This window comes from Tachyglossus aculeatus, chromosome 11, assembly GCF_015852505.1.
Source record: "Tachyglossus aculeatus isolate mTacAcu1 chromosome 11, mTacAcu1.pri, whole genome shotgun sequence".
Classification (NCBI taxonomy): Eukaryota; Metazoa; Chordata; class Mammalia; order Monotremata; family Tachyglossidae; genus Tachyglossus; species Tachyglossus aculeatus.
Genome location: NC_052076.1, coordinates 48743938 through 48768361, shown reverse-complemented (window position 1 = coordinate 48768361; position 24424 = coordinate 48743938). Strand labels below are relative to the sequence as shown.

Sequence of the window (24424 nt, the reverse complement as noted above, 5' to 3'; positions counted from 1 at the left end):
CCCATTTTACAGGCCCCAAGCTGATCTTTTTCCACGGCAGCCCAAAGGGTCCTGGAGTAGGGGGTGGGAAGATACAGCAGCAGCTAATGTGAGGGGGTCCACACGGTCCCAGTTGCCTCCGCAGCCCGGGGTGGGAGAGGAGTAGACCCCCCACCCCACCCATCCCACCCCCCTCCCCACCCTCCGGACCCCAGAAAATTGGCAGGGAGCCTGCCTTTCTTCTTCGGGTGCCTATATGTCTCCTCCCCGCCTCCACCATGCCCAGCCCACCTCTCACCCATCAGAATGAGGCCTGGATAAGCACAAGAGGTATCGGACAGCAATAAATTTATTAAGTCTTCCAAAAAAATAAAAATAAACACAAACCAGTAAAAAATTAAACGTCAAGGCTGTGAAAATCATAAAAAATGAAGGAGGGGCCGGGGCAGGGAGGGATCTGGGGGTCGGGGAGGGTGGGGGGAAGGGGGCTAAATCACACGGTCATGGGGAGGAGGGAGAGGCAGGAAGGGAATATCATTAGTAAATACTGAATGATCGAACTCTTGGAACCCTTAATCGGAAGCGACTAGGAAGCGGGCGCCCGGCTCTCGGCTAACAGGAAGCGATGGCAGAGGACTCTGTTGGAGGCGAGAGGACACCGAAGAGGCTTTGGCCTTCTGAGGGGGGAAGGCTTCACGCGGACCCAAGCTGAGGCCTCCCACCAGCATCCGGCCCGTTCCTCCGGCGCGGCTTCACTTGGCACCCTGGGCCTCCGACTCCTCCTCGTCGTCCTCGTACATCTCTCCCTCCTCCTCGGCCGTGGCGTCCTGGTACTGCTGGTACTCGGAGACGAGGTCGTTCATGTTGCTCTCGGCCTCGGTGAACTCCATCTCGTCCATGCCCTCGCCCGTGTACCAGTGCAGGAAGGCCTTACGGCGGAACATGGCGGTGAACTGCTCCGAGATGCGCTTGAACAGCTCCTGGATGGCCGTGCTGTTGCCGATGAAGGTGGAGGACATCTTGAGCCCCCGGGGCGGGATGTCGCAGACGGCCACCTTCACGTTGTTGGGGATCCACTCGACGAAGTAGCTGCTGTTCTTGCTCTGGATGGCCAGCATCTGCTCGTCCACCTCCTTCATGGACATGCGGCCCCGGAAGACGGTGGCCACGGTCAGGTAGCGGCCGTGGCGGGGGTCGCAGGCGGCCATCATGTTCTTGGCGTCGAACATCTGCTGGGTCAGCTCGGGCACCGTCAGGGCCCGGTACTGCTGGCTGCCACGTGCCGTGAGAGGGGCGAAGCCCGGCATGAAGAAGTGCAGGCGGGGGAAGGGCACCATGTTGACGGCCAGCTTGCGCAGGTCGGCGTTCAGCTGGCCCGGGAAGCGGAGGGAGGTGGTGACCCCGCTCATGGTGGCCGACACCAGGTGGTTGAGGTCGCCGTAGGTGGGGGTGGCCAGCTTGAGGGTGCGGAAGCAGATGTCGTACAGGGCCTCGTTGTCGATGCAGTAGGTCTCGTCCGTGTTCTCCACCAGCTGGTGGATGGACAGGGTGGCGTTGTACGGCTCCACCACCGTGTCCGACACCTTGGGCGAGGGCACCACGCTGAAAGTGTTCATGATCCGGTCCGGGTACTCCTCCCGCACCTTGCTGATGAGCAGCGTGCCCATGCCCGACCCGGTGCCCCCGCCCAGGGAGTGGGTCAGCTGAAAGCCCTGCAGGCAGTCACAGTTCTCGCACTCCTTCCTCACCACGTCGAGCACCGAGTCCACCAGCTCGGCCCCCTCCGTGTAGTGGCCCTTGGCCCAGTTGTTTCCCGCGCCGCTCTGACCTGCGGGGGAAGCGGACAAGGGGGCTCAGCTACGGAGAAGACCCGCGGGACCCGGGGTGGAGGCCCGCGCACCCTTGGCCTGTGTCTCCTCATCTGTAAAACGGGTCGCCAAGCCCGGGGTCGCCAACCAAGGAGGGAGTAGTTTAAGTAGAGGGCCGGCGGGAGTCTCTGTGAGCTCAAAATGCTCAAGGATCCTCTGTGGGTTGGGAAAGTGTGTAGCCAGGCTCCGCATCCACGGATGGGTCAGAGGGAGCCAGGATAATGGGACATAACGGGAAGTGTAACGGCGTGGCCCAGTGGAGAGACCACAGGCCTGGGAGTCGGAAGGATCTGGGTTCTAATTTGGCCCCGATGCGTGACCTTGGGCGAGTCACGTACCTCCTCCGTGCCTCCGTTTGCCCAGCTGTAAAAGGGGGATTGCATTCCTTTGCTCCCTCCTCCTTAGACTATGAGCCCCCTGCGTCTCTGGCCCGAATATCTTGTATCTACCCCAGTGCGTAATACCACCGTTATTATCAGTGATAAAGTTGGGACGGGGACCATCCCTCAGATCCAGGTTTACTGGAGAGGGCATTCCGGGAGTCGCCGGTGATAATCCTGGAGTCGGATAGCAAAGAAGCCAGAGTCACGGACCGTCCCAGTTCTTCTTTAGACTGTGAGCCCACCTTTTAGACTGTGAGCCCACTGTTGGGTAGGGACTGTCTCCATATGTTGCCAACTTGTACTTCCCAAGCGCTTAGTACAGTGCTCAGCACACAGTAAGCGCTCAATAAATACAATTGATTGATTGATTGATTCTATGATGGGACAGAGAACCAGCGTGGCCTACTGGAAAGATCACGGAGCCTGGCAGTCAGAAAGACCTGGGTTCTAATGCCGGCTCTGCCACTTGGGCGAGTCACTTCACTTTTCTCCGTCTCAGTTACCTCATCTATAAAATGGGGATTAAGACTGTGAGCCCCATGTGGGATATGGACCGTGTCCAACCTGATATCTTCCCCAGCGCTTAGGATGGTACCTGACACACAGTAAGGGCTTAACGAATACCGTTTTTTTTTTTAAAAAAAGGGGGGTTGTAAGGTATCTACAGGAGTTGGAACAAAGGAAGGAGGGCGAAAGGAAAAGGGCAGGACCACCAGGATCCAGGATCAGCAATAGCCCAATTCAGGAAGAGGAATTCACAAAGTAGGGCTCGGGGATCCCCTCCCCGCCCACCGAGCCCAGGGCCCACTCTGCTCATTCATGAGCCCCAGTATGAACACTTCAGGACCCAGCTGAGAAAGGGCAGGTTGTCGGGCTTGGGGAGGGGCTGCCTGGAATTGCAAGGAAGGATCTGGTGTCGAAATATCTCCTCCCAATGACACACCAATAGGGAAATGGTCCACTAAGGACTCTTCCTGGGGAATCACAGGAAAATGGGGTAACCAAACAAAGGAACACGGCCTCATGCATCAGCAGTGAATGTGGGAAGTGGGCGGTTGTGGTAGGAGGGTAACATATATATACACTCTACCAAAGATGAAGTTGTCGGGTCTGAAGAGGTGTCCAAATGCTCCAGATCGAACACTATCCATGGTTCCAGGCTCCAAGTCCACCAGGATGGCCCTGGGCACATATTTATGAGCTGGGGAAAAGAGACAGTTGGATTACAATTCCCTCCCGCTTGACCTTGATATTTCCAAGAGCTAGAGCCACATACTCCTATGGACTGGTTACTTAATCCCTAGAAAGATGTGATTCCCTATGTAACAGATTTCATTCTCAGGCATGTTCCTCTCTTCTAACCACTTGCCCCTACCCCCCATCCACCACCAGCTTTACCCTAGGAATTTGACTGGGCTCTAGGAAGGTCTTGGCACAGAAACCTTGGGGCTCTATCTGCCTTTTAAGAGTTTCTGGACTGTCCTCTCTCACCACCTGCCTTGGTTCTGCTCACGGGTTGGGGGAGATCAAATCAGCTTCTTACCAATGCCCTCTCAAAGTCTCAGCTAGCAACGTAGGGGTGGGAGGAGGATCTCTGGAGAGCATCTCTGGATAGAGCTGCAGAGGCCAAAATGAGGACAGTGGGGTGGGAAGAGAGAGGAGCCAGGGACGGGTCATGGGTTCTAATCCCGGCTCTGCCACTTGTCTGCTGTGTGACCTTGGGTGAGTCCCTTCACTTCTCCGTGCCTCAGTTACTCTTCTGTAAAATGGGGATTGAGACTGTGAGCCCCACGTGGGACAGGGACTGTCTAAACTGATTTGATCGTATCCACCCTAGTGTTTAGTACAGTGCCTGGCACACAGTAAGCACTTAATAAATGCCACTATTATTATTTTATTATTATTATCATTATCACCTCCAGATTGCTGCTTCCATGGGCACTCTGCTCCACTACATCACTTCTGCCTACAGGGATTTCTAATGCCCAAGCCCCATCCACAGAAATTAGAGGACGGCAGAAGACATGAGGCTATTTCTAAAAGATCCAAAGAGCAGGAGCGGAGCTGCCACTGTCCCTGCCCAGGCTTCACGGTACGACTCTCATCAGCATCTGTGAGCCCCACGTGAGACAGGGACTGTAGCCAACCTGATTTGCTTGTAATAATAATAATAATGATGATGGCGTTTGTTAAGCCTTTACTATGTACAAAGCACTGTTCTAAGCACTGGGGGGATACAAGGTAATCAGGTTGTCCCACATTGGGCTCACAGTCTTAATCCCCATTTTACAGATGGGGCCCAGAGAAGTTGTTACTTGCCCAAAGTCACACAGCTGACATGTGGCAGAGCGGAATTAGAACCCATGACCTCTGACTCCCAAGCCCGGGCTCTTTTCACTGAGCCACGCTGCTTTTCTATCCACCCCAGAGCTTAGTACAGTGCCTGGCACATAGTAAGTGCTTAATAAATACCACAATTATCATCATTATCAGCAGGACTGGGAATGACCACCTACACAAAATAGCTTGTCTACCACATCTGAAACAACCTGCATCTCTGGGCCTTCGTTCTCCTCTGCTTCCAAGAATGCTAATAATAGAAATGGGGGTGGGGTGGGGTGAGATGACAGAAGGGAAGAAGAGGGAGAGAAGGGAATGGGAATATTTGCACTGGTAGTCCACATGGCCCTCCCGCTCCTCCACTGGACACGATTGAATGAAGGAATGGACACCCCTTCTCCCTGGGGCACTGCTGTGGGGACAATCTTTTGCTCTATTAAAAACAGGAGGATGTAGGCTGGGCTCCAGAGCCTGGGGGCCAGGGCAGTGCAGGGACTGGAAACAGAGAAGCAGCGTGACTCAGTGGAAAGAGCAGGGGCTTTGGAGTCCGAGGTCATGGGTTCGAATCCCGACTCCGCCACATGTCTGCTGTGTGACCTCGGGCAAGTCAAATAACTTCTCTGAGCCTCACTTACCTCATCTGTAAAATGGGGATTAAGACTGTGAGCCCCACGTGGGACAACTTGATCACCTTGTATCCCCCCCAGGGCTTAGAACAGTGCTCTGCATCTAGTAAACGCTTAACAAATGCCATCATCATTATTATTATTAAAGGGCCCGGATTGGTGGGAGGCACTTACAAGAGGCTTCATTGTAGTAGACGCTGATCCTCTCCAGCTGCAGATCTGAGTCACCCACGTAGTTGCCACTGGGGTCTATCCCATGCTCATCACTGATCACTTCCCAGAACTAGTGAAGTGTGTGTATGTGGAGAGAGAGAGAGACAGAGACAGAGTTAGGAAAAGCTCAGTCCACAGTCCCACCCACTTTCTCCCATTTGTTAGTCAAACAGAACACCAGAAAAATGCAGGCAGACAGTGTTACCATTTCCTGAAACTTGATGAAATGAGAAGAGCAAGTCCCAGGGGTTAATTCCCTTCCTTGGGTCTCCCTCCCTCCCTGACTTGTAGGGAGAGCACCCTACAAGTCATCGTGAGGATTCCCTGCTTCAGGCCTTCCCATCCACCCTACAGTCTGAGCCTCACTGGGGCACAGAACTGCCTCTTGGGGGGCAATAATAATAATAATAATGGTATTTGTTAAGCACTTACTATGTGCAAAGCACTGTTCTAAGCGCTGGGGGGGTTACAAGGTAATCAGGTTGTCCCACGTGGGGCTCACAGTCTTAATCTCCATTTTACAGATGAGGTCACTGAGGCACAGAGAAATTAAGTGACTCGCCCAAAGTCACACAGCTGACAGGTGGCGGAGCCGCGATTAGAACCCATGACCTCTGACTCTCAAGTCTGCACTCTTTCCACTGAACCACGCTGCTTCTCAACATTTCCTTTCAAACAGCAACAAAGCCAACAAGGTGTGGAACAGGGATAAACCAATTAATTCATTCATTCCATGGTATTTAATAATAATAATAATAATAATAATTATGGTACTTGTTAAGCACTTACTATGTGCCAAGCACTGTTCTAAATACTGGGGTAGATACAGGATAATCATCATCATCATCACAATCGTATTTATTGAGCGCTTACTGTGTGCAGAGCACTGTACTAAGCGCTTGGGAAGTGCAAATTGGCAACATATAGAGGACAGTCCCTACCCAACAGTGGGCTCACAGGATAATCAGGTTTGACACGGTCCCTGTCCCACATGGGACTCACAGTCTTATTCCCCATTTTAGAGATGTGGTAACTGAGGCCCATAGATGTTAAGTTACTTGCCCAAAGTCACACAGCAGTCATATGGCAGAGCTGGGATGAGAACATAGGCCCTTCTGACTCCCAAGCCGATGCTCTACCCACTATGACATTTATTATTATGATGATATATAGTAATAATAGTGTTTGTTAAGCACTTAACATGTGCCAGGCACTGTACTAAGCACTGGGGTGGATAAAAGAGCTTAGAACAGTGCTCCAGCGCTTAGAACAGTGCTTTGCACAGAGTAAGCGCTTAATAAATGCCATTATTATAAAAGGAAATTGGGTTGAACACGGTCCCTCGTCCCACGCGGGGCTCACAGTCTCAACCCCATTTTGCAGATGAGGTTACTGAGGCACAGAGAAGTGAAGTGACTTACCTGAGGTCACCCAGCAGACAAGTGACAGGGCTGGGATTAGAACTCAAGACCTTTTGACTCCCCTTGTGTTCTGTCCATTACACCGTGGAGCACTTACTGTGTGCAGAGTACTGTACTAAGCACTTGGGAGAGTACAACACAGTGGAGTCAATCAATCAATCGTATTTATTGAGCGTTTACTGTGTGCAGAGCACTGTACTAAGCGCTTGGGAAGTACAAGTTGGCAACATATAGAGTCTGTGGACAGGTTCTTTGTCCACCAAAAGTTAGAGAGTGAGGGGCCTGCCGGTCTCTCTGAGCTTTGCCCTTAGGCTGTGTGAGCTAAGAGCTGGCTTATAGCGCTTAGGACAGTGCTTGGCACATAGTAAGCGCTTAACAAATATCATTATTTTTATTATTATTATCTCCAGTGAGCCAAGAGATGGGTCGGGCACAGCTCCCAGCTCTTTGCTTTCATTTCATTAGAGAAGCATAATGGCCTAGTGGATAGACCATGGGCCTGGGAATCGGAAGGACCTGCATTTTAATCCCGGCTCTGCCACCTGCCTGCTTGCGTGACTCTGGGCAAGTCACTTCACTTCTCTGTGCCTCAGTTACCTCATATGTAAAATGGGAATTAAGACTGTGCACCCCATGTGGGACACGGACCGTGCCCAACCTTGTATCTCTCCCAGTGCTTAGTACATAGAGAAGCAGCGTGGCTCAGTGGAAAGAGCCCGGGTTTGGGAGCCAGAGGTCATGGGTTCTAATCCTGGCTCTGCCACTTGGGACTTTGAGCAAGTCGCTTCACTTCTCTGTGCCTCAGTGACCTCATCTGTAAAATGGGGATTAAGATTGTGAGCCCCACGTGGGACCACCTAATCACCTGGTATCCCCCCAGCGCTTAAAACAGTGCTTTGCACATAGTAAGCGCTTAACAAACACCATCATTATTATTATTATTATTACGGTGCCTGGCACCTAGTAAGCGCTTAGCAAATACCATTTAAAAAAAGGCCATGCAAGGGATGGGAAGATGCTGAAGAGGATCTCTGATCATCATCAATCGTATTTATTGAGCGCTTACTATGTGCAGAGCACTGGACTAAGCGCTCGGGAAGTACAAATTGGCAACATATAGAGACAATCCCTACCCAACAGTGGGCTCACAGATACGCATAGTTCTCGTGAGTCTTGGTGGAGGGGGGACCAGTGGGAATGAAGGTATGTCCACAGCCTGAACTCCCCCCCACCCACCCCTCCAGAGGGTGGGACCCCGTCGATTCTGGCTGATTCCAGTTTCCCACGGCCTTGGGAGGAGCCTAGTACAGTGCTCTGCACTCAGTAAGCGCTCAATAAATACGATTGAATGAATGAATGGGAGCTGAACTGAGGTGTCCAGTAGACTGGACGAGGCCCAGAGGTGGGAGCTGATCCAGGTGCTGATCTCCTTAACCCATCTCTCCCCTCTACCCGCAATTCTGACTCCTGGCCCGCGTTTTTTGTTGCCTTTTAAAATGGTATTTATTAGGCGCTAACTATGCGTCAAGCACTGTTCTAAGCGCTGGGGTCCACACAAGCCAATCAGGCCGGATACAGTCCCTGTGTCACACAGGGCTCACAGTCAAATAGGAGGGAGAGCAGGTATCGAATCCTGCCACTTGTCTGCTGTGTGACCTGGGGTAAGTCCTTTAACTTCTCTGTGCCTCAGACAACTCATCTGTAAAATGGGGATTGAGACTCTTAGCCCTACATGGGACAGGGAATGTGTCCAACCTGATTTTCCGGTATCCACCCCGGCCCTTGGTATAGAGCCTGGCCTGCAGTAAGCGCTTAACAAATGCATTGCTATTATTATTATGCAGTCGAGGAAACTGAGGCACAGAGAAGTGAAATGGCTCGCCCAAGGTCACATAGCAGTCAAATGGCGGAGTTGGGATTAGAATCCAGGTCCTCTTCATTGCAAGCCCGTGCTAATACCACTAGGTCACACCGCTTTCCCTGGGGCCTTCTAAGCAGGAGCACCTGACTCAGCCTGCTAGAATATGGGGCAATTAAGGATTAAGGCTGCTCTCCTCCCTTCCTGGCAAAAAGCTTGGACATTCATTCATTCAATCAATCGTATTTATTGAGCACTTACTGTGGGCAGAGCACTGTACTAAGCGCTTGGGAAGTACAAATCGGCAACATATAGACACAGTTCCTACCCAACAGCGGGCTCACAGCCTAGAAGGATCTTTACTTAGATCAGAGCCTCAGACTGCCACTACCACTGTTCCCCGTGAGACTGAGCATAATAATTCTGGTATTATTATTATTCTAATAATTATTAGAAGCAGCACGGCGTAGCGGATAGAGCTCGGGCTGGGAGTCGGGTCATGGGTTCTAATCCCGGATCCGCCGCTAGTCTGCTGTATGCCTTTAGGCAAGTCGCATGATTTTCCCCGCTTCCACCATCACATATACTCACCTCCAAGACTCGCAACACTCCTTGGATTCCTTCTGTCCATTCCCACATCCCATTTTTTTCAGTCTTTCCATTTGTCCACCAGAGGATTTGTGGGGGCAAAAGGAGGTTTAATGTGTGACGGAGTGTCCAGCCCATTGATGGGAAAGTCCCTCTGGTTCGTCCCCCATCCCAGCTCAACTAACCCCATCCCCTCCATCTTCAAACCCAAGGGGCCCCACCCAACCATCAAGATGGGGAAACAAAGACACTCGCTCTGCTAAAGAGATGAAGCTCGAATTATCTTCTCAAGCCTAACCCCAAGGGACACAGATGGAAGTGGAAGCTGCCTGGGTACCATTTGCTGTGTGGCATGCTCAGGTCTGAGGAGGGTAGGGCTGCCAACTTGCTCCTCCCCACTCTAGTTTGAAGTCACGAACGGCCCCTCTCCAAACCCACCAGGCTCCTCTAGGGTTAAGGCTGGGCCAGGTGAAATCTCTTAAAGCCTCCTTATAGGAACCAAATCAGAGAAACTCCGGTTTCCTAGGATGTGAGGAAACTCCCTCAGCCTAGTAGAGTAGGTGGTTGTAAATGGTGTACATCATTTTTTAATAAAATAATCCCTAAGTGCTGTGTGGCAAGCACTCTGAGCAAGGAGGAAGAAACAAAATAATCCAATCAGACAGTCCCAGTCCCACGTGGGGCTCACAATCTAAGGGGGAGGGAGAACACGTATTCTACCCCCATTTTCCAGATGAGGAAACTGAGGCAAAGAGACGTGACCCAGCAGACAGGAGGCAGAGAAGGGATTATAATCCAGAACCCACTTCGCTGCTTCTTCGATCAAAGTGGGGCTAGCGGGAGGAGGGGGGAGAGGAGGAGGAGAAGGACAATGGATAGATTGATCTGATTTGCGCCCAGCTTTTCTGACCCGCTCCATCTCTGTTGGTTTTGTTTTTTTTTTAACCGCAGGCCCCGACCCTCGGCCTAACCCGGTTTCTTTATTCTTAGCTTGACTTTTCTCGCCCCCTGCCCCGATCTCATGGAGCCCACACGTGGTGAAAGGAGCGAATAATAATAATTACTGTCCTATTTTTCCTTTTTCCTCTTTTGCCCCTTTTTATTACTCTATTACGTCTATTATTACTTATTAGATTTGGTACTCTATTTATTTTACTTATACATATTTACTACTCTATTTTATTAATGATGCATATATAGCTATAATTCTATTTGTTCTGACGATTTTGACACCTGTCTACATGTTTCGTTTTGCTGCCTGTCTCCCCCTTCTTGACTGTGAGCCCGTTGTTGGGTAGGGACCGTCTCTATATGTTGCCGACTTGGACTTCCCAAGCGCTTAGTACAGTGCTCTGCACAGAGTAAGTGCTCAGTAAATACAATTGGATGAACACCGTTCTGTCACTCTGTACCTGTTTTTGTTGGGCCAGTGACTCCCACTCGAGAAGAGGTGGTTAGTAGGCCCTGCTGAACATCACTAACACCTGCCCCCCGCCTACTTAATGGCCCCCTCCCCCATCTTCTGTCACAGTTCACAGAGACCATCTGCTTAGGTCTCTGTTTTTTAGGCAGCTCAGTCTCCCCCCTCTTGGGAGCCATCATCAGCTGTCTTTCCTCCTCCTCCGAGGTGTTCCTGCTGTCTGCCATTAATGCGAGCCACCTGTCATAAATACAAATATATATAAATACACATCCCAAATCTGGGATGGATTATAGGCTCGAAACTGCCCATCCCTCTTTCCCTAATCAGTCCTCCTGCTCCTCTCCCCATCATCCCCCCTCAGCGGATCGAGACTGTGGACCCCACGTGGGACAGGGACTGCATCTGTCTCGATGTGCTTGCACCCACTCCAGCGCTTAGTACAGTGCCTGGAACGTAGTAAGCACTTAACAAATATCATCATCATCACCTCTCCTGCCCCTCGAGAGCTCCAGGCACTTTCAGGGATTTCCAACCTTGGCTGTTACCAGGCTGGCGGCAACAGGCCGGATTTAAGGAGAGCAGAACGGCAAGAATCAGCGTCAAACACTTGTCTCAGGAAACCTGCACAGACAGCAGGGTTTGATCAGGAGAACATAGATGGGGAACCCACGGCCCATCATTAGTAGTAGTAATATTATCCGTTAATAATGATAATATAAAATATATAAAATATATATATAATATATATTATATATATATAATATAAAATAGTGTTTGTTAAGCATTATACTAAGTACAAAGGGAAGCAGCAGTGGATAGAGCACGGGCCTGAGAGCCTGGGTTCTAATCCCGACTCCGCCACTCGTCTGCTGTGTGACCCCGGGCAAGTCACTTCACTTCCTTGTGTAAAATGGGGATTAAGATCGTGAGCCCCATGTGGGACATGGGCTATGACCAACGTGATTAGCTTGTAGATCTACCCCAGTGCATAGTACAGTTCCTGACAAACAGTAAGTGCCTAACAAATACCATTTAAAAAGTGCTGGGGCAGATATAAAATAATCAGGTTGGACCCAGTCCCCAGTGGAGTTCGCGGGCCAAGTAGGAGGGAGAACAGGTATTGAATCTCCATTTTATCGTTGCTCTTATGCCAGGCAACTCTTTTTATAGCTCTCCATCTGCCCAGTGAGTCTTGCTGTCCTTCCTCCCCGCCCATTTAAAACGCTCCCTAGATTTGCAAAGCTTCAAGCGCCTCCAGATCTATGAACTCATTCGTCTTCCCAACCTCCCGGTGAAGTCGGGCGGGGCAGGGATTACCTCCGTTTCTACAGCTGGAGAAGAGGACAGGAGGTGATTTGTCCAAGATCACACCAAGGTGGAGAACAAGACTGCGGTCTCGGGCTTCCAGGACGGTGCTTTGACTCCCGGGCAGCTTCCTTTCCAAGGTGGCCCGCTTTACAGGAGTCCATCCTGTCTCTCTGCTAGGCCCCAGAAGTAGCCCACGGTGGCCCAGGGGTCCAGGACTATGTATATATGTATGTATACATGTTTGCACATATTTATTACTCTATTTTACTTGTACATATCTATTCTATTTTATTTTGTTAGTCTGTTTGGTTTCGCTCTCTGTCTCCCCCTTTTAGACTGTGAGCCCACTGCTGGGTAGGGACTGTCTCTATATGTTGCCAATCTGTACTTCCCAAGCGCTTAGTACAGTGCTCTGCACACAGTAAGCGCTCAATAAATACGATTGATGATGATGATGACTTTGTATCAAGCGATATCTCCGGCCCCCAGGGGCGGGTGGTCAGAGCTGCCTCTCAGCCCAACCCTTTAGTGACCAGCATAATGAGGTGGGGGCCCTGAGGCGGAGAAGCAAGGCCGCAGCTGCTGAGCAGCACCAGAAGGAGCCCTGATTTGATTTCAGCCTCCATCCCTTCCTCGCCCTAGGGACAGAGCAGAGAGGGAGGGTCGACTCCCCTTGTCCTCCCCCGCAGCCCCCTGTCCCTATTCCTTATTCAGATCAGGCACAGATGTCTCCTAAGGCTTTGATGGATGATCAGAGGTCGCGTCTCGCACTAAGTCACTGAAGCAGGTGCCTCCCCCAGAAGCTCCCAAGAAGTTCTCCCCTCCCTCAATTTACGCATCACCGGGCCTGAGGGCCGCGCCCCTCCCCCATCCCCTGCATTCAGTACTAAGGCTTTTGTTCCACCGCCCATGTTTCCAGAAGTGTTTTTGAGACGCTTACAGAAAAGCCGTGGCCCAGTGGATAGATAAGAATAATAATAATGGCATTTATTAAGCGCTTACTATGTGCAGAGCACTGTTCTAAGCACTGGGGAGCTTACAAGGTGATCAGGTTGTCCCACGGGGGGCTCACAGTCTTCACCCCCGTTTTACAGATGAGGGAACTGAGGCCCAGAGAAGTGAAGTGACTTGCCCAAAGTCACACAGTTGGCGGAGCGAGGATTTGAACCCATGACCCCTGACTCCAAAGCCCGGGCTCTTTCCACTGAGCACCGGGCCCCAGTTACCTGATCTGGAAAACGGGACTATGAGCTCCACGTGGGTCATGGACAGCGTCCGACCTAATTAGCCTGTATCTACCCAGCCCTTAGTACAGTGTATACCCTTAACAAAATACTCTAGAAAGAGAGTGTGATCAGTTCCTTTGTTTTGGGAATCCTCCCTTCCCAGAACCTTATTCAGTGAATGCCCTTAACGAAATACTATAGAAAGAGGGTGCAATCAGTTCCTCTGTTTTGGGAATTCTCCCTTCCCTTCCCTCCCTGTCTTCCATTTCCTTTGCGGGTCTCTACTCGGCTGTTGCCTCATCCCACTGGCAGGCTCGGCCTCTCTGCCGGGCCCTTCGGCCTTGCAGCCTCCGTGCCACCCGTCATAAAATGCCCACTCTTGGGTGGCATGTGTGGAAAGAAGCAGGATACCCCCCGCTCATTGTCTTGTCCTCGGGCGGGGAAACCCGGAGAATCAGAATCCACTTCCCAACCCCAGAGAAGCAGCAGTGGATAGAGCACGGACCTGGGATCCTAATCCCGGCCCCCACACTTCCCTGATGTGCGACTTTGGGCAAGTCACTTCACTTCTCTGTGCCTCAGTTCCCTCATCTGGAAAATGGGGATTAAGACTGTAAGCCCCACGTGGGACAAAGACTGTTTCCAATCTGATTAGCTCATATCTACCCCAGTGCTTAGCACAGTTCTTGGCACATAGTAACTGCTTAACAATTACCTCATCTGTAAAATGGGGATTGAAACTGTGAGCCCCATGTGGGACAAAGACTGTGTCCAACCTGATTAGCTCATATCTACCCCAGTGCTTAGCACAGTTCTTGGCACATAGTAACTGCTTAACTATTACCTCATCTGTAAAATGGGGATTGAGACTGTGAGCCCCACGTGGGACAGGGACTGTGTTCAACCAGTTTTGCTTGCATAATAATAATAATAGCATTTATTAAGTGCTTACTATGTGCAAAGCACCGTTCTAAGTGCTGGGGAAGTAACAAGGTGATCAGGTTGTCCCACCGGGGGCTCACAGTCTTAATCCCCATTTTCCAAATGAGGTAATTGAGGCCCAGAGAAGTGAAGTGACTTGCCCAAAGTCACACAGTTGACAAGTGGTGGAGCTGGGATTTGAACCCATGACCTCTGACTCCAAAGCTCGTGCTCTTTCCACTGAGCCATGCCGCTTCTCTTGTATCTACCCCAGCGCTTAGTACAGTGCCTGGCAATCCATTAAGAGCTTAACAAATACCATTATTATTATTATTATTATGAATAATACAAAAACCCCCAGCCCCGTGGACATGCCCTAGAGAGCTCACAGGGCAGGCGTGGGGTGAGGTCAGCTGTGCAGCCCGGGTCTCCAGCTTCCAGAAGCCAGTCCCTCTCCAGTCCCCCCCAAAAAAGACATAGGGGCCCCCAGAAGGCCAGGCAAGAAGAGGGAAGGAGTAGGGACTGTCTGGCCAGGCCTGGGCATGGAGATGGGCGAGTGCCTGGGCGAGAGCAGCACAGCACACGGCACCTGTATACATGTATATATGTTTGTACACTTATACATATCTATTCTATTTATTTTATTTTGTTAGTATGTTTGGTTTTGTCTCCCCCTTTTAGACTGTGAGCCCACTGTTGGGCAGGGACTGTCTCTATAAGTTGCCAATTTGTACTTCCCAAGCGCTTAGTACAGTGCTCTGCACACAGTAAGCGCTCAATAAATACGATTGATGGATGATGATGATATTTATTACTCTATTTATTTATTTATTTTACTTGTACATATCTATTCTATTGATTTTATTTTGTTAGTATGTTTGGTTTTGTTCTCTGTCTCCCCCTTCTAGACTGTGAGCCCACTGTTGGGTAGGGACTGTCTCTATATGTTGCCAACTTGTACTTCCCAAGCGCTTAGTCCAGTGCTCTGCACACAGTAAGCTCTCAATAAATACGATTGATTGATTGATTGATTGATTAATTGAGAGGAGACCCTGCCCAAGGCTGTTGCTGTGCCCGGGAGAACAAAGGGACAAGCTGAGGCCGGGGCCCGGGGCGAGGGTTAGGGTAAGGAGTTCGGAAGGGGCAAGGCCTATGGGAGGAAATTCTTTCTAGCACCTGTTGGGTCTGGGGCAATCAATCAATCAAAATCAATCATATTTATTGAGCGCTTACTGTGTGCAGAGCGCTTGGGAAGTACAAGTTGGCAACATATTTGACTGTGAGCCCGTTGTTGGGTAGGGACTGTCTCTATATGTTGCCAACTTGTACTGCCCAAGCGCTTAGTCCAGTGCTCTGCACACAGTAAGCGCTCAATAAATATGACTGATTGATTGATATAGAGACAGTCCCTACCCAACAGTGGGCTCAGAAAGCGGCCCCCGCCCCCCGTCAGGCCCTGGGAGGAGGGGCCCTTTGTCCCCCCCGCAACATCCCATCTGTCCTCGGAGGAGGAGAAAGAAGCAGGGTGGGGAGTCTTTGTGTACGTTGGGCTCCTTGAGTCAGAAGCAGCTGTCAGGGCCGCCCTCCCTCCTCCCTATTTCCCCTCGGGCAGCCAGGCTGCTGCCCCTGGAGACTCCGCCCCGGTGCCCTCCAACTGCTTTGTGAGACGAGTGGGGGGCGGTGGGAGGCAGCTTTTCCTTCCTTGTCCCCTTCCTCCATCCCCGAAGGGGCGCGGCCGGGGCCCCAGGGGTCCGACCCCCCAGCTGGAGCTGGAGCAGCAGCTTCGAGGTCCCGCCTTTGTTCGCAGCTCCTCCGCAGTGGCGGGGTGTGGTCCGGGCCGCTCCCTCCAGCCTTCCCGCAGTACCCACCCTCCTCCTCCTCCTCCTCCTCCTCCTCCTCCCTCCTCCTGCGGAACCGCCGTCCCCGGAGGGATCCTCCAGCACGGAGCGCAGCGCACAGTGTCTCTCCCTCTCTCCCTCCCCGCCTCACCTGTCTACTTGTCTTGTTATCTGTCTCCCCCCCTTCTACACAGTAAACGCTCAATAAATGCTCTGCACACGGTAAGCGCTCAATAAATACGATTGAATGAATAAATTCGATTGATTGATTGAATGAATAAATTCGATTGAATGAATGAACTGTGGATTGGGGAATGCCTGTCCACTTGCTTGGTTGTCTGTCTCCCCCTTTTAGCCTGTGAGCCCATTGTTGGGCGAGGACCGCCTCTATATGTTGCCGACTTGCACTTCCCAAGCGCTTAGTACGGTGCTCTGCACACAGCAAGCGCTCAATAAATGCTCTGCACAAAGCAAGCACTCAATAAATGCTCTGCACACAGTAAGCGCTCAATAAATACGATTGAATGAATAGATTCGATTGATTGATTGAATGATCGAATGAATAAACTGTGGATTGGGGGATGCCTGTCTACTTGCTTGGTTGTCTGTCTCCCCCCTCTAGCCTGCAAGCCCGTTGTTGGGCAAGGGCTGCCTCTATATGTTGCCAACTTGCGCTTCCCAAGCACTTAGTACGGTGCTCTGCACACAGCAAGCGCTCAATAAATGCTCTGCACACAGCAAGCACTCAATAAATGCTCTGCACACAGTAAGCGCTCAATAAATACGATTGAATGAATAAATTCGATTGATTGAATGAATGGATGAATGAATAAATACGATTGAATGAAAGAACTGTGGATTGGGGGATGCCTGTCTACTTGCTTGGTTGTCTGTCTCCCCCCTCTAGCCTGTGAGCCCGTTGTTGGGCAAGGACCGCCTCTATATGTAGCCGACTTGCACTTCCCAAGCGCTTAGTACGGTGCTCTGCACACAGTCAGCGCTCAATAAATGCTCTGCACACAATAAGCGCTCAATAAATACGATTGAATGAATAGATTCGATCGATTGATTGATTGAATGAATGAATAAATACGATTAAATGAATGAACTGTGGATTGGGGGATGCCTGTCCACTTGCTTGGTTGTCTGTCTCCCCCTTCTAGCCTGTGAGCCCGTTGTTGGGCGAGGACTGCCTCTATATGTTGCCGACTTGCACTTCCCAAGCGCTTAGTACGGTGCTCTGCACACAGCAAGCGCTCAATAAATGCTCTGCACACAGTAAGCGCTCAATAAATGCTCTGCAAACAGTAAGCGCTCAATAAATGCTCTGCACACAGTAAGCGCTCAATAAATGCTCTGCACACAGTAAGCGCTCAATAAATACGATCGAAAGAATAAATTCGATTGATTGATTGAATGAATACAATTGAATGAATGAACTGTGGATCGGGGGATGCCTGTCTACTTGTTTGGTTGTCTGTCTCCCCCTTCTAGCCTGTGAGCCCGTTGTTGGGTAGGGACCATCTCTATCTGGTGTCGATTTGTACTTCCCAAGCGCTTAGGACAGTGCTCTGCACACAGCAAGCGCCCAATAAATACGATTGATTGATTGTACTTATCTGTTCTATTTATTTTAGTTTGTTAATAGGTTTTGTTTTGTTCTCTGTCTCCCCCTTCTAGACTGTGAGCCCACTGTTGGGTAGGGACTGTCTCTATATGTTGCCAACCTGGACTTCCCAAGCGCTTAGACCAGTGCTCTGCACACAGTAAGCGCTCAATAAATACGATTGATGATGATGATGGTTGAATGAATGAATGATTGAATGAATGAATGTCCGCCCCCCCCCTCAAATTCTGTCCCCTTCCCCCCCGTCAGTCGGGTGGCCGTGGGCCCAGTGGGGCAGGGGCGGGGACAGATGCCCACAAATCCGCAGTGGTGAGGGGGGTTTGTCCTTGCCTGGGTTCCTGTCTCCCAAAGAGCCACACAAAGGCTGATCGAGGACCACGGCTCCCCCCCCACCCCACCCAGGGCTACCCAGCGCTTAGAACAGTGCTTTGCACATAGTAAGCGCTTAACAAATGCCATTATTATTATTATTATTACCACCCAAGGGCAGGGCTGAGCAAACATCAACCACCAGTGTGGCTCAGTGGCAAGAGCCCGGGCTTGAGGGTCAGAGGTCATGGGTTCTAATCCCAGGTCCGCCACCTGTCTTCTGGGCGACCTTGGGCAAGTCACTTCACTTCTCTGGGCCTCAGTTCCATCATCTGTAAAATGAGGATGAAGACTGTAAGCCCCATGGGGGACAACCTGATCACCTTGTATCTCCCCCAGAGCTCAGAACAGTGCTTGGCACCTAGTAAGTGCTTAACAAATACCACCATTATCCCTGTCCTGTGCCCTGGTGAGAGAAGTGGCAGGGTGGGAGACTGTGAGCCCCTTGTTGGGTAGGGATTGTCTCTATATGTTGCCCATTTGTACTTCCCAAGCGCTTAGTCCAGTGTTCTGCACACAGTAAGCACTTACTGAATGAGTGAAGGAGGAGGATATTTTAATAAATTAATGAATTCGTTCAATGAAGCGCTCAATAAATACGATTGAATGAATGAATGAGAAGAAAATTTTAATTAATGAATTCACTCAAGAAAGCGCTCAATAAATACGACTGAAGGAATGAAGGAGGAGGGAATTTTAATGAATTCTTGAATTTGTTCAATAAAGTGCTCAATAAATATGATTGAAGGAATGAATGAGGAAATTTTAATGAATTCATGAATTCGCCCAAGAAAGCGCTCAATAAATACAACTGAAGGAATGAAAGAGGAGGAAATTTTAAATGCATTCCTGAATTCGCTCAAGAAAGTGCTCAAGAAATACGATTGAAGGAATGAACGAGGAAATTTTAATGAATTCATGAATTCGCCCAAGAAAGCGCTCAATAAATACAACTGAAGGAATGAAAGAGGAGGAAATTTTAAATGCATTCCTGAATTCGCTCAAGAAAGTGCTCAAGAAATACGATTGAAGGACTCAAGGAGGAGGAAATTTTAATGCATTCGCTCAAGCAAGGGCTCAATAAATACGACTGAAGGACTGAAAGTGGAGGGCATTTTAATGAATTCCTGAATTCGCTCAAGAAAGTGCTCAAGGAATAAGACTGAAGGACTGAAGGGGGAGGAAATTTTAATGCATTCGCTCAAGCAAGCGCTCAGTAAATACGACTGAAGGGCTGAAGGAGGAGGAACTTTTAATGAATTCCTGAATTCGCTGAAGCAAGCGCTCAAGAAATATGATTGAAGGACTGAAGGGGGAGGAAAATTTAATGCATTCGCTCAAGCAAGGGGTCAATAAATACGACTGAAGGACTGAAAGAGGAGGACATTTTAATGAATTCCTGAATTTGCACAAGCAAGCGCTCAAGAAATACGATTGAAGGACTGAAGGGGGAGGAAATTTGAATGCATTCGCTTAAGGAAGGGCTCAATAAATACGACGGAAGGACTGAAAGAGGAGGACACGTTAATGAATTCCCGAATTGGCTCAAGCAAGCGCTCAAGAAATACGATTGAAGGGCTGAAGGAGGGGGAGGAAATTTGAATGCATTCGCTCAAGCAAGGGCTCAATAAATACGACTGAAGGACTGAAAGGGGAGGATATTTGAATGAATCCCTGAATTATTGAGCGCCTGCCGCGTGCAGCTCGGGAGGTGGGGTCCAGCGTTGAAGGGAGGCAGTCCCCGGCCCCGGGGGTGACCCCAGCCCCATCTCAGGGGGTCCTCAGGTGGCCGTCCCCCGGGGGCCCTTACCTTGGCTCCGATCTGGTTGCCGCACTGGCCCGCCTGGATGTGGACGATCTCTCTCATGGCTTCGGCGGTGGTCGGCGGGCTGCAGGGGCGGGGGCGGGGCCGGGGGGCGGTGGGTGTCGGGGCTGGGACCGGCTGCGGAAGGCCGGGCGCTGCCGGCGCGGGGCCCTTTATAGGCGGGCGCTGGGCCTGCGGGAGGCGCTCACCTCATCCCCCGCCCCGCCAATCAGGAGGCGCCTCCCCCGCCTCCCCCCGCGATGCTGCAGCATCCCTGCAGCATCAGCCCCGGCCCATCCTCCGGACCCCCACCCCCCCAACCCGGGGGGGGGGGGAGGGCCCCGGGCCCCGCCACATTGTCTGGCCGCGCACAATGCGCAGGCCGCCCCCGGAGGCGCCTCGGGGAGGGAGAGCAGGGGGACCCGGGGACCAGAGAAGGAGGCGCCGAGGGACACAGGGATACAGGGATGGAGGGACGGAAGGACTAGAGAAGGATGGAGGGACAGAGGGATGGGGGGACGGAAGCACTAGGGAAGGGGGGACAGAGGGAAGGAGGGACGGAAGGACTAGGGAAGGGGGGACAGAGGGACCGAAGGATGGAGGGACAGAGAGGGACGGAGGGGGATGGAGGGACAGAAGGGCGGAGGGACGGAAGGACTAGAGAAGGATGGAGGGACAGAGGGCTTGGGGGACAGAAGGACTAGGGAAGGAGGGACAGAGGGACCGAAAGACGGAGGGACAGAGGGATGGAGGGACAGAAAGACTAGGGAAGGGGGGACAGAGGGACCGAAGGACGGAGGGACAGAGGGATGGAGGGACAGAAAGACTAGGGAAGGGGGGACAGAGGGACCGAAGGACGGAGGGACAGAGGGATGGAGGGACAGAAAGACTAGGGAAGGGGGGACAGAGGGACCGAAGGACGGAGGGACAGAGGGATGGAGGGACAGAAAGACTAGGGAAGGGGGGACAGAGGGACCGAAGGACGGAGGGACAGAGGGATGGAGGGACAGAAAGACTAGGGAAGGGGGGACAGTGGGACCGAAGGACGGAGGGATAGAGGGACCAAAGGACGGAGGGACAGAGGGAAGGAGGGACGGAAGGACAAGGGAAGGGGGACAGAGGGACCGAAGGACGGAGGGACAGAGGGACAGAGGGAGAAGAAGGACTAGGGAAGGAGGGGCAGAGGGACCGAAGGATGGAGGGACAGAGAGGGACAGAGGGACGGAGCGGGATGGAGGGACAGAAGGGCGGAGGGATGGAAGGACTAGAGAAGGATGGAGGGACAGAGGGATGGGGGACAGAAGGACTAGGGAAGGAGGGACAGTGGGACCGAAGGACGGAGGGACAGAGGGACCAAAGGACGGAGGGACAGAGGGACGGAGGGACAGAAAGACTAGGGAAGGAGGGACAGAGAGACCGAAGGACGGAAGGACAGAGGGACGAAGGGACAGAAAGACTAGGGAAGGAGGGACAGAGGGACCGAAGGATGGAGGGATAGAGGGATGGAGGGGACCGTCTCTATATGTTGCCGACCTGTACTTTCCAAGCGCTTAGAACAGTGCTCTGCACACAGCAAGCGCTCAATAAATACGATTGATTCAATGAATGAATGAATGAATGGAGGGACAGAGGGAGCGAGGGACCTAGGGCTAGAGGGACGAGGAAAGGAACGACTGTTGGACTGAATAATAACAATAATAATATAATAATAATGGCATTTATTAAGCCCTTACTATATGCAAAGCACTGTTCTAAGCGCTGGAGGACCGAGGGACGGAGGGATGGAGGGAAGGAGGGTCAGAGGGGCGGAGGGGAGGAGGGACCGAAGGACGGAGGGACGGAGAGACCAAGGACGGAGGGACAAAGGGAAGAGGGAAGGAGGGACGGAGGGACTGAAGGACCGAGGATCGGAGGGATGAAGGAGCGAGGGACAGAGGGACAGAGGGACAGAGGAAGGAAAGCCGGTAGGGGAAGAGGACAATAGCCTCCCGCGCCCCCCGCCGCGCCCACCACGGCAGACTGAGGGCCCAGCCCGTGGTGGGCATCAGCGCCCTGGGCCGGACAGGGTCCCGGCTGGGGTCCCGCCTCCCCGATTCCCATTTCCCTCCCCGCTTATTTTCCTCCGATGGGCCCCACCCGAGACAGCCCAACGACTCCCCTTCCATTGCATCCTCCCCCTTCAGCGTCTGGAACCGCCCTCCAACCCCAGCCTCATCCCTTTCCCCGCTCCCCCTGGGCTAGTAGTGGCTGGGGAACAAAAAGAGGGGATCTGCGGGGTAGCTGGCTCTGTTCTTCCCATCCCCCGGGGAGATGGCTCTTCGGAAATCATCATCATCATCATCAATCGTATTTATTGAGCGCTTACTGTGTGCGGAGCACTGTACTAAGCGCTTGGGAAGTACAAGTTGAAATGAAATTAGGAGCCAGAGGAGAGGCATGATTGTAGTGCTGGGGAGTCGAGGGTCGGGGCCCGGCCTGTGGCCAGACCAGCTGAGCTCTCTCTGCCAATTTCAGGGAAGACGAAACGGGGATTGGAGATGGGAAAGGAGCTTTTCTTCTGAGAAGTGACAGGGTACCAGCAGAAGGCAGAGAGGGCCAGGGCAGAAATCACGGTGAATAGGAGGCCCTGGGTGAGTCAGAGGGCCTGTCCCTGGAGATGGGGGAGGGCGGGGTGAAGGGGTGAGGAGTAGGGCGGGGTGGAAATGGCAGGCCCTCATGAGACTGGCAGCCCAAGATTCGCAGAGTCAAGATGGTACAGAGGAATGGGAGGGGTCGGAGGAGTCATTAAAGGGGCTGGACTCCTCTTCTGGAGAGAAGCAGGGGCAGAGCAAAGCTGAACGTTGGACCCTGGTGCCCAGGGTGTTGGAGTAATACTACTACTACTACTACTACTAATAATAATAATGTATTTGTTAAGCACTTACTATGTGCCAAGCACTGTTCTAAGCACTGGGTAATAATAATAATAATAATGATGATGGCATTTATTAAGCGCTTGCTATGTGCAAAGCACTGTTCTAACTGCTGGGGAGGTTACCAGGTGATCAGGTTGTCCCACGAGGGGCTCACAGTCTTCATCCCCATTTTACAGATGAGGGAACTGAGGCACAGACATGCCCAAAGTCACACAGCTGACAACTGACGGAGCCGGGATTTGAACCCCTGACTTCTCAGGGCCCTTTCCACTGAGCCACGCTGCTCTTTCACCCTCCTGTTTAGAGAAGGGCTTGGAAGCCCCAGTCCAAGTTTCAGGCCAGCCACCCTTCCCGCTGAGGTTGGAATTTTCAGGTTCCCAGAACTGGCACTCAGCTCTTAAATCCTGCAAGACATCCCCGTCTCCCCCTACAAGCCTAGGTTTCTCCTCTCCTAGCTCTCTCCTGGGCTTGTTGCCAGTTCTAAGGGAGGCAGCCAAATCTATCAGGCCCCAGAAGAAAGGGGAGGACTCCACTCCTCTGCCGCTCACCTCCTCACTGGGCCTCGTTCTCTCCTGTCCCGCCGTCGACCCCCGGCCCACATCCTTCCCCTGGCCTGGAATGCCCTCCCTCCCCACATCCGCCAAACTAGCTCTCTTCCTCCCTTCAAAGTCCTACTGAGAGCTCACCTCCTCCAGGAGGCCTTCCCAGACTGAGCTCCCTTTTTCCTCTCCTCCCCATCCCCCCTGCCTTACCTCCTTCCCCTCCCCACAGCACTTGTATACATATGTACTCTATTTATTTTACTTGTACATATTTATTCTATCTTACTAATGATGTGTATATAGTTATAATTATATTTCTTCTGATGGCATCTTCTGATGGCGAGGCAGCATGGCTCAGTGTAAAGAGCGCGGGCTTGGGAGTCAGAGGTCGTGGGTTTGAATCCCCACTCAGCCACTTGTTAGCTGTGTGACCTTGGGCAAGCCACTTAACTTCCCTGTGCCTCAGTTACCTCATCTGCAAAATGGGGATTAAGACTGTGAGCTCCAGGTGGGGACAACCTGATCACCTTGTATCCTCCCCAGTGCTTAGAACAGTGCTTTACACATAGTAAGCGCTTAACAAATACCAACATTATTATTACTATTATTATTGACAACAGTCTACTTGTTTTGTTTTGTTGCCTGTCTCCCCCTTCTAGACGGTGAGCCCGTTGTTGGGTGGGGACCGTCTCTATAGGTGGCTGACTTGCAATAATAAGAATAATAATAATGGCATTTATTAAGCACTTACTAAGTGCAAAGCACTGTTCTAAGCGCTGGGAAGGTTACAAGGTGATCAGGTTGTCCCACTGGGGGCTCACAGTCTTAATCCCCATTTTACAGATGAGGTAATTGAGGCACAGAGAAATTAAGTGACTTGCCCAAAGTCACACAGCTGACAGTTGGTGGAGCCAGGATTTGAACCCATGACCTCTGTCTCCAAAGCCCATGCTCTTTCCATTAAGCCACGCTGCTTCTCTTGTACTTCCCAAGCGCTTAGTCCAGTGCTCTGTACACAGTAAGTACTCAATAAATACAATTGAATGAATGAATGAGAATGGCAAGGGATGGGGATGCTAAGATAGAGCTGGAGCTGAGCGCCCAGTGGAGAAATAGTGTTGGGAATCACCCCGGGATGCGGCTCTTCCAGGGATTAGCCAAAACTTTGACGGGGT

The 24424-nt window shown here is 51.6% G+C and overlaps 1 protein-coding gene across 1 annotated transcript in view; it reads right to left on the bottom strand.

Annotated features, from left to right (window-relative positions):
* Positions 1–310: 310 nt before the first annotated feature.
* The window catches only part of TUBB3 (tubulin beta 3 class III), a 32800-nt gene continuing 8686 nt past the window's right edge, over positions 311–24424 (bottom strand). The window contains exons 4-7 of the mRNA XM_038754327.1: positions 19799–19947; positions 5371–5479; positions 3321–3431; positions 311–1807 (exon numbers count right to left, since the gene is read on the bottom strand). Of these exons, the coding sequence (XP_038610255.1) occupies positions 732–1807; positions 3321–3431; positions 5371–5479; positions 19799–19947 (1445 nt within the window). The 3' untranslated portion in view covers positions 311–731. The remainder of the gene's footprint in view (positions 1808–3320; positions 3432–5370; positions 5480–19798; positions 19948–24424) is intronic.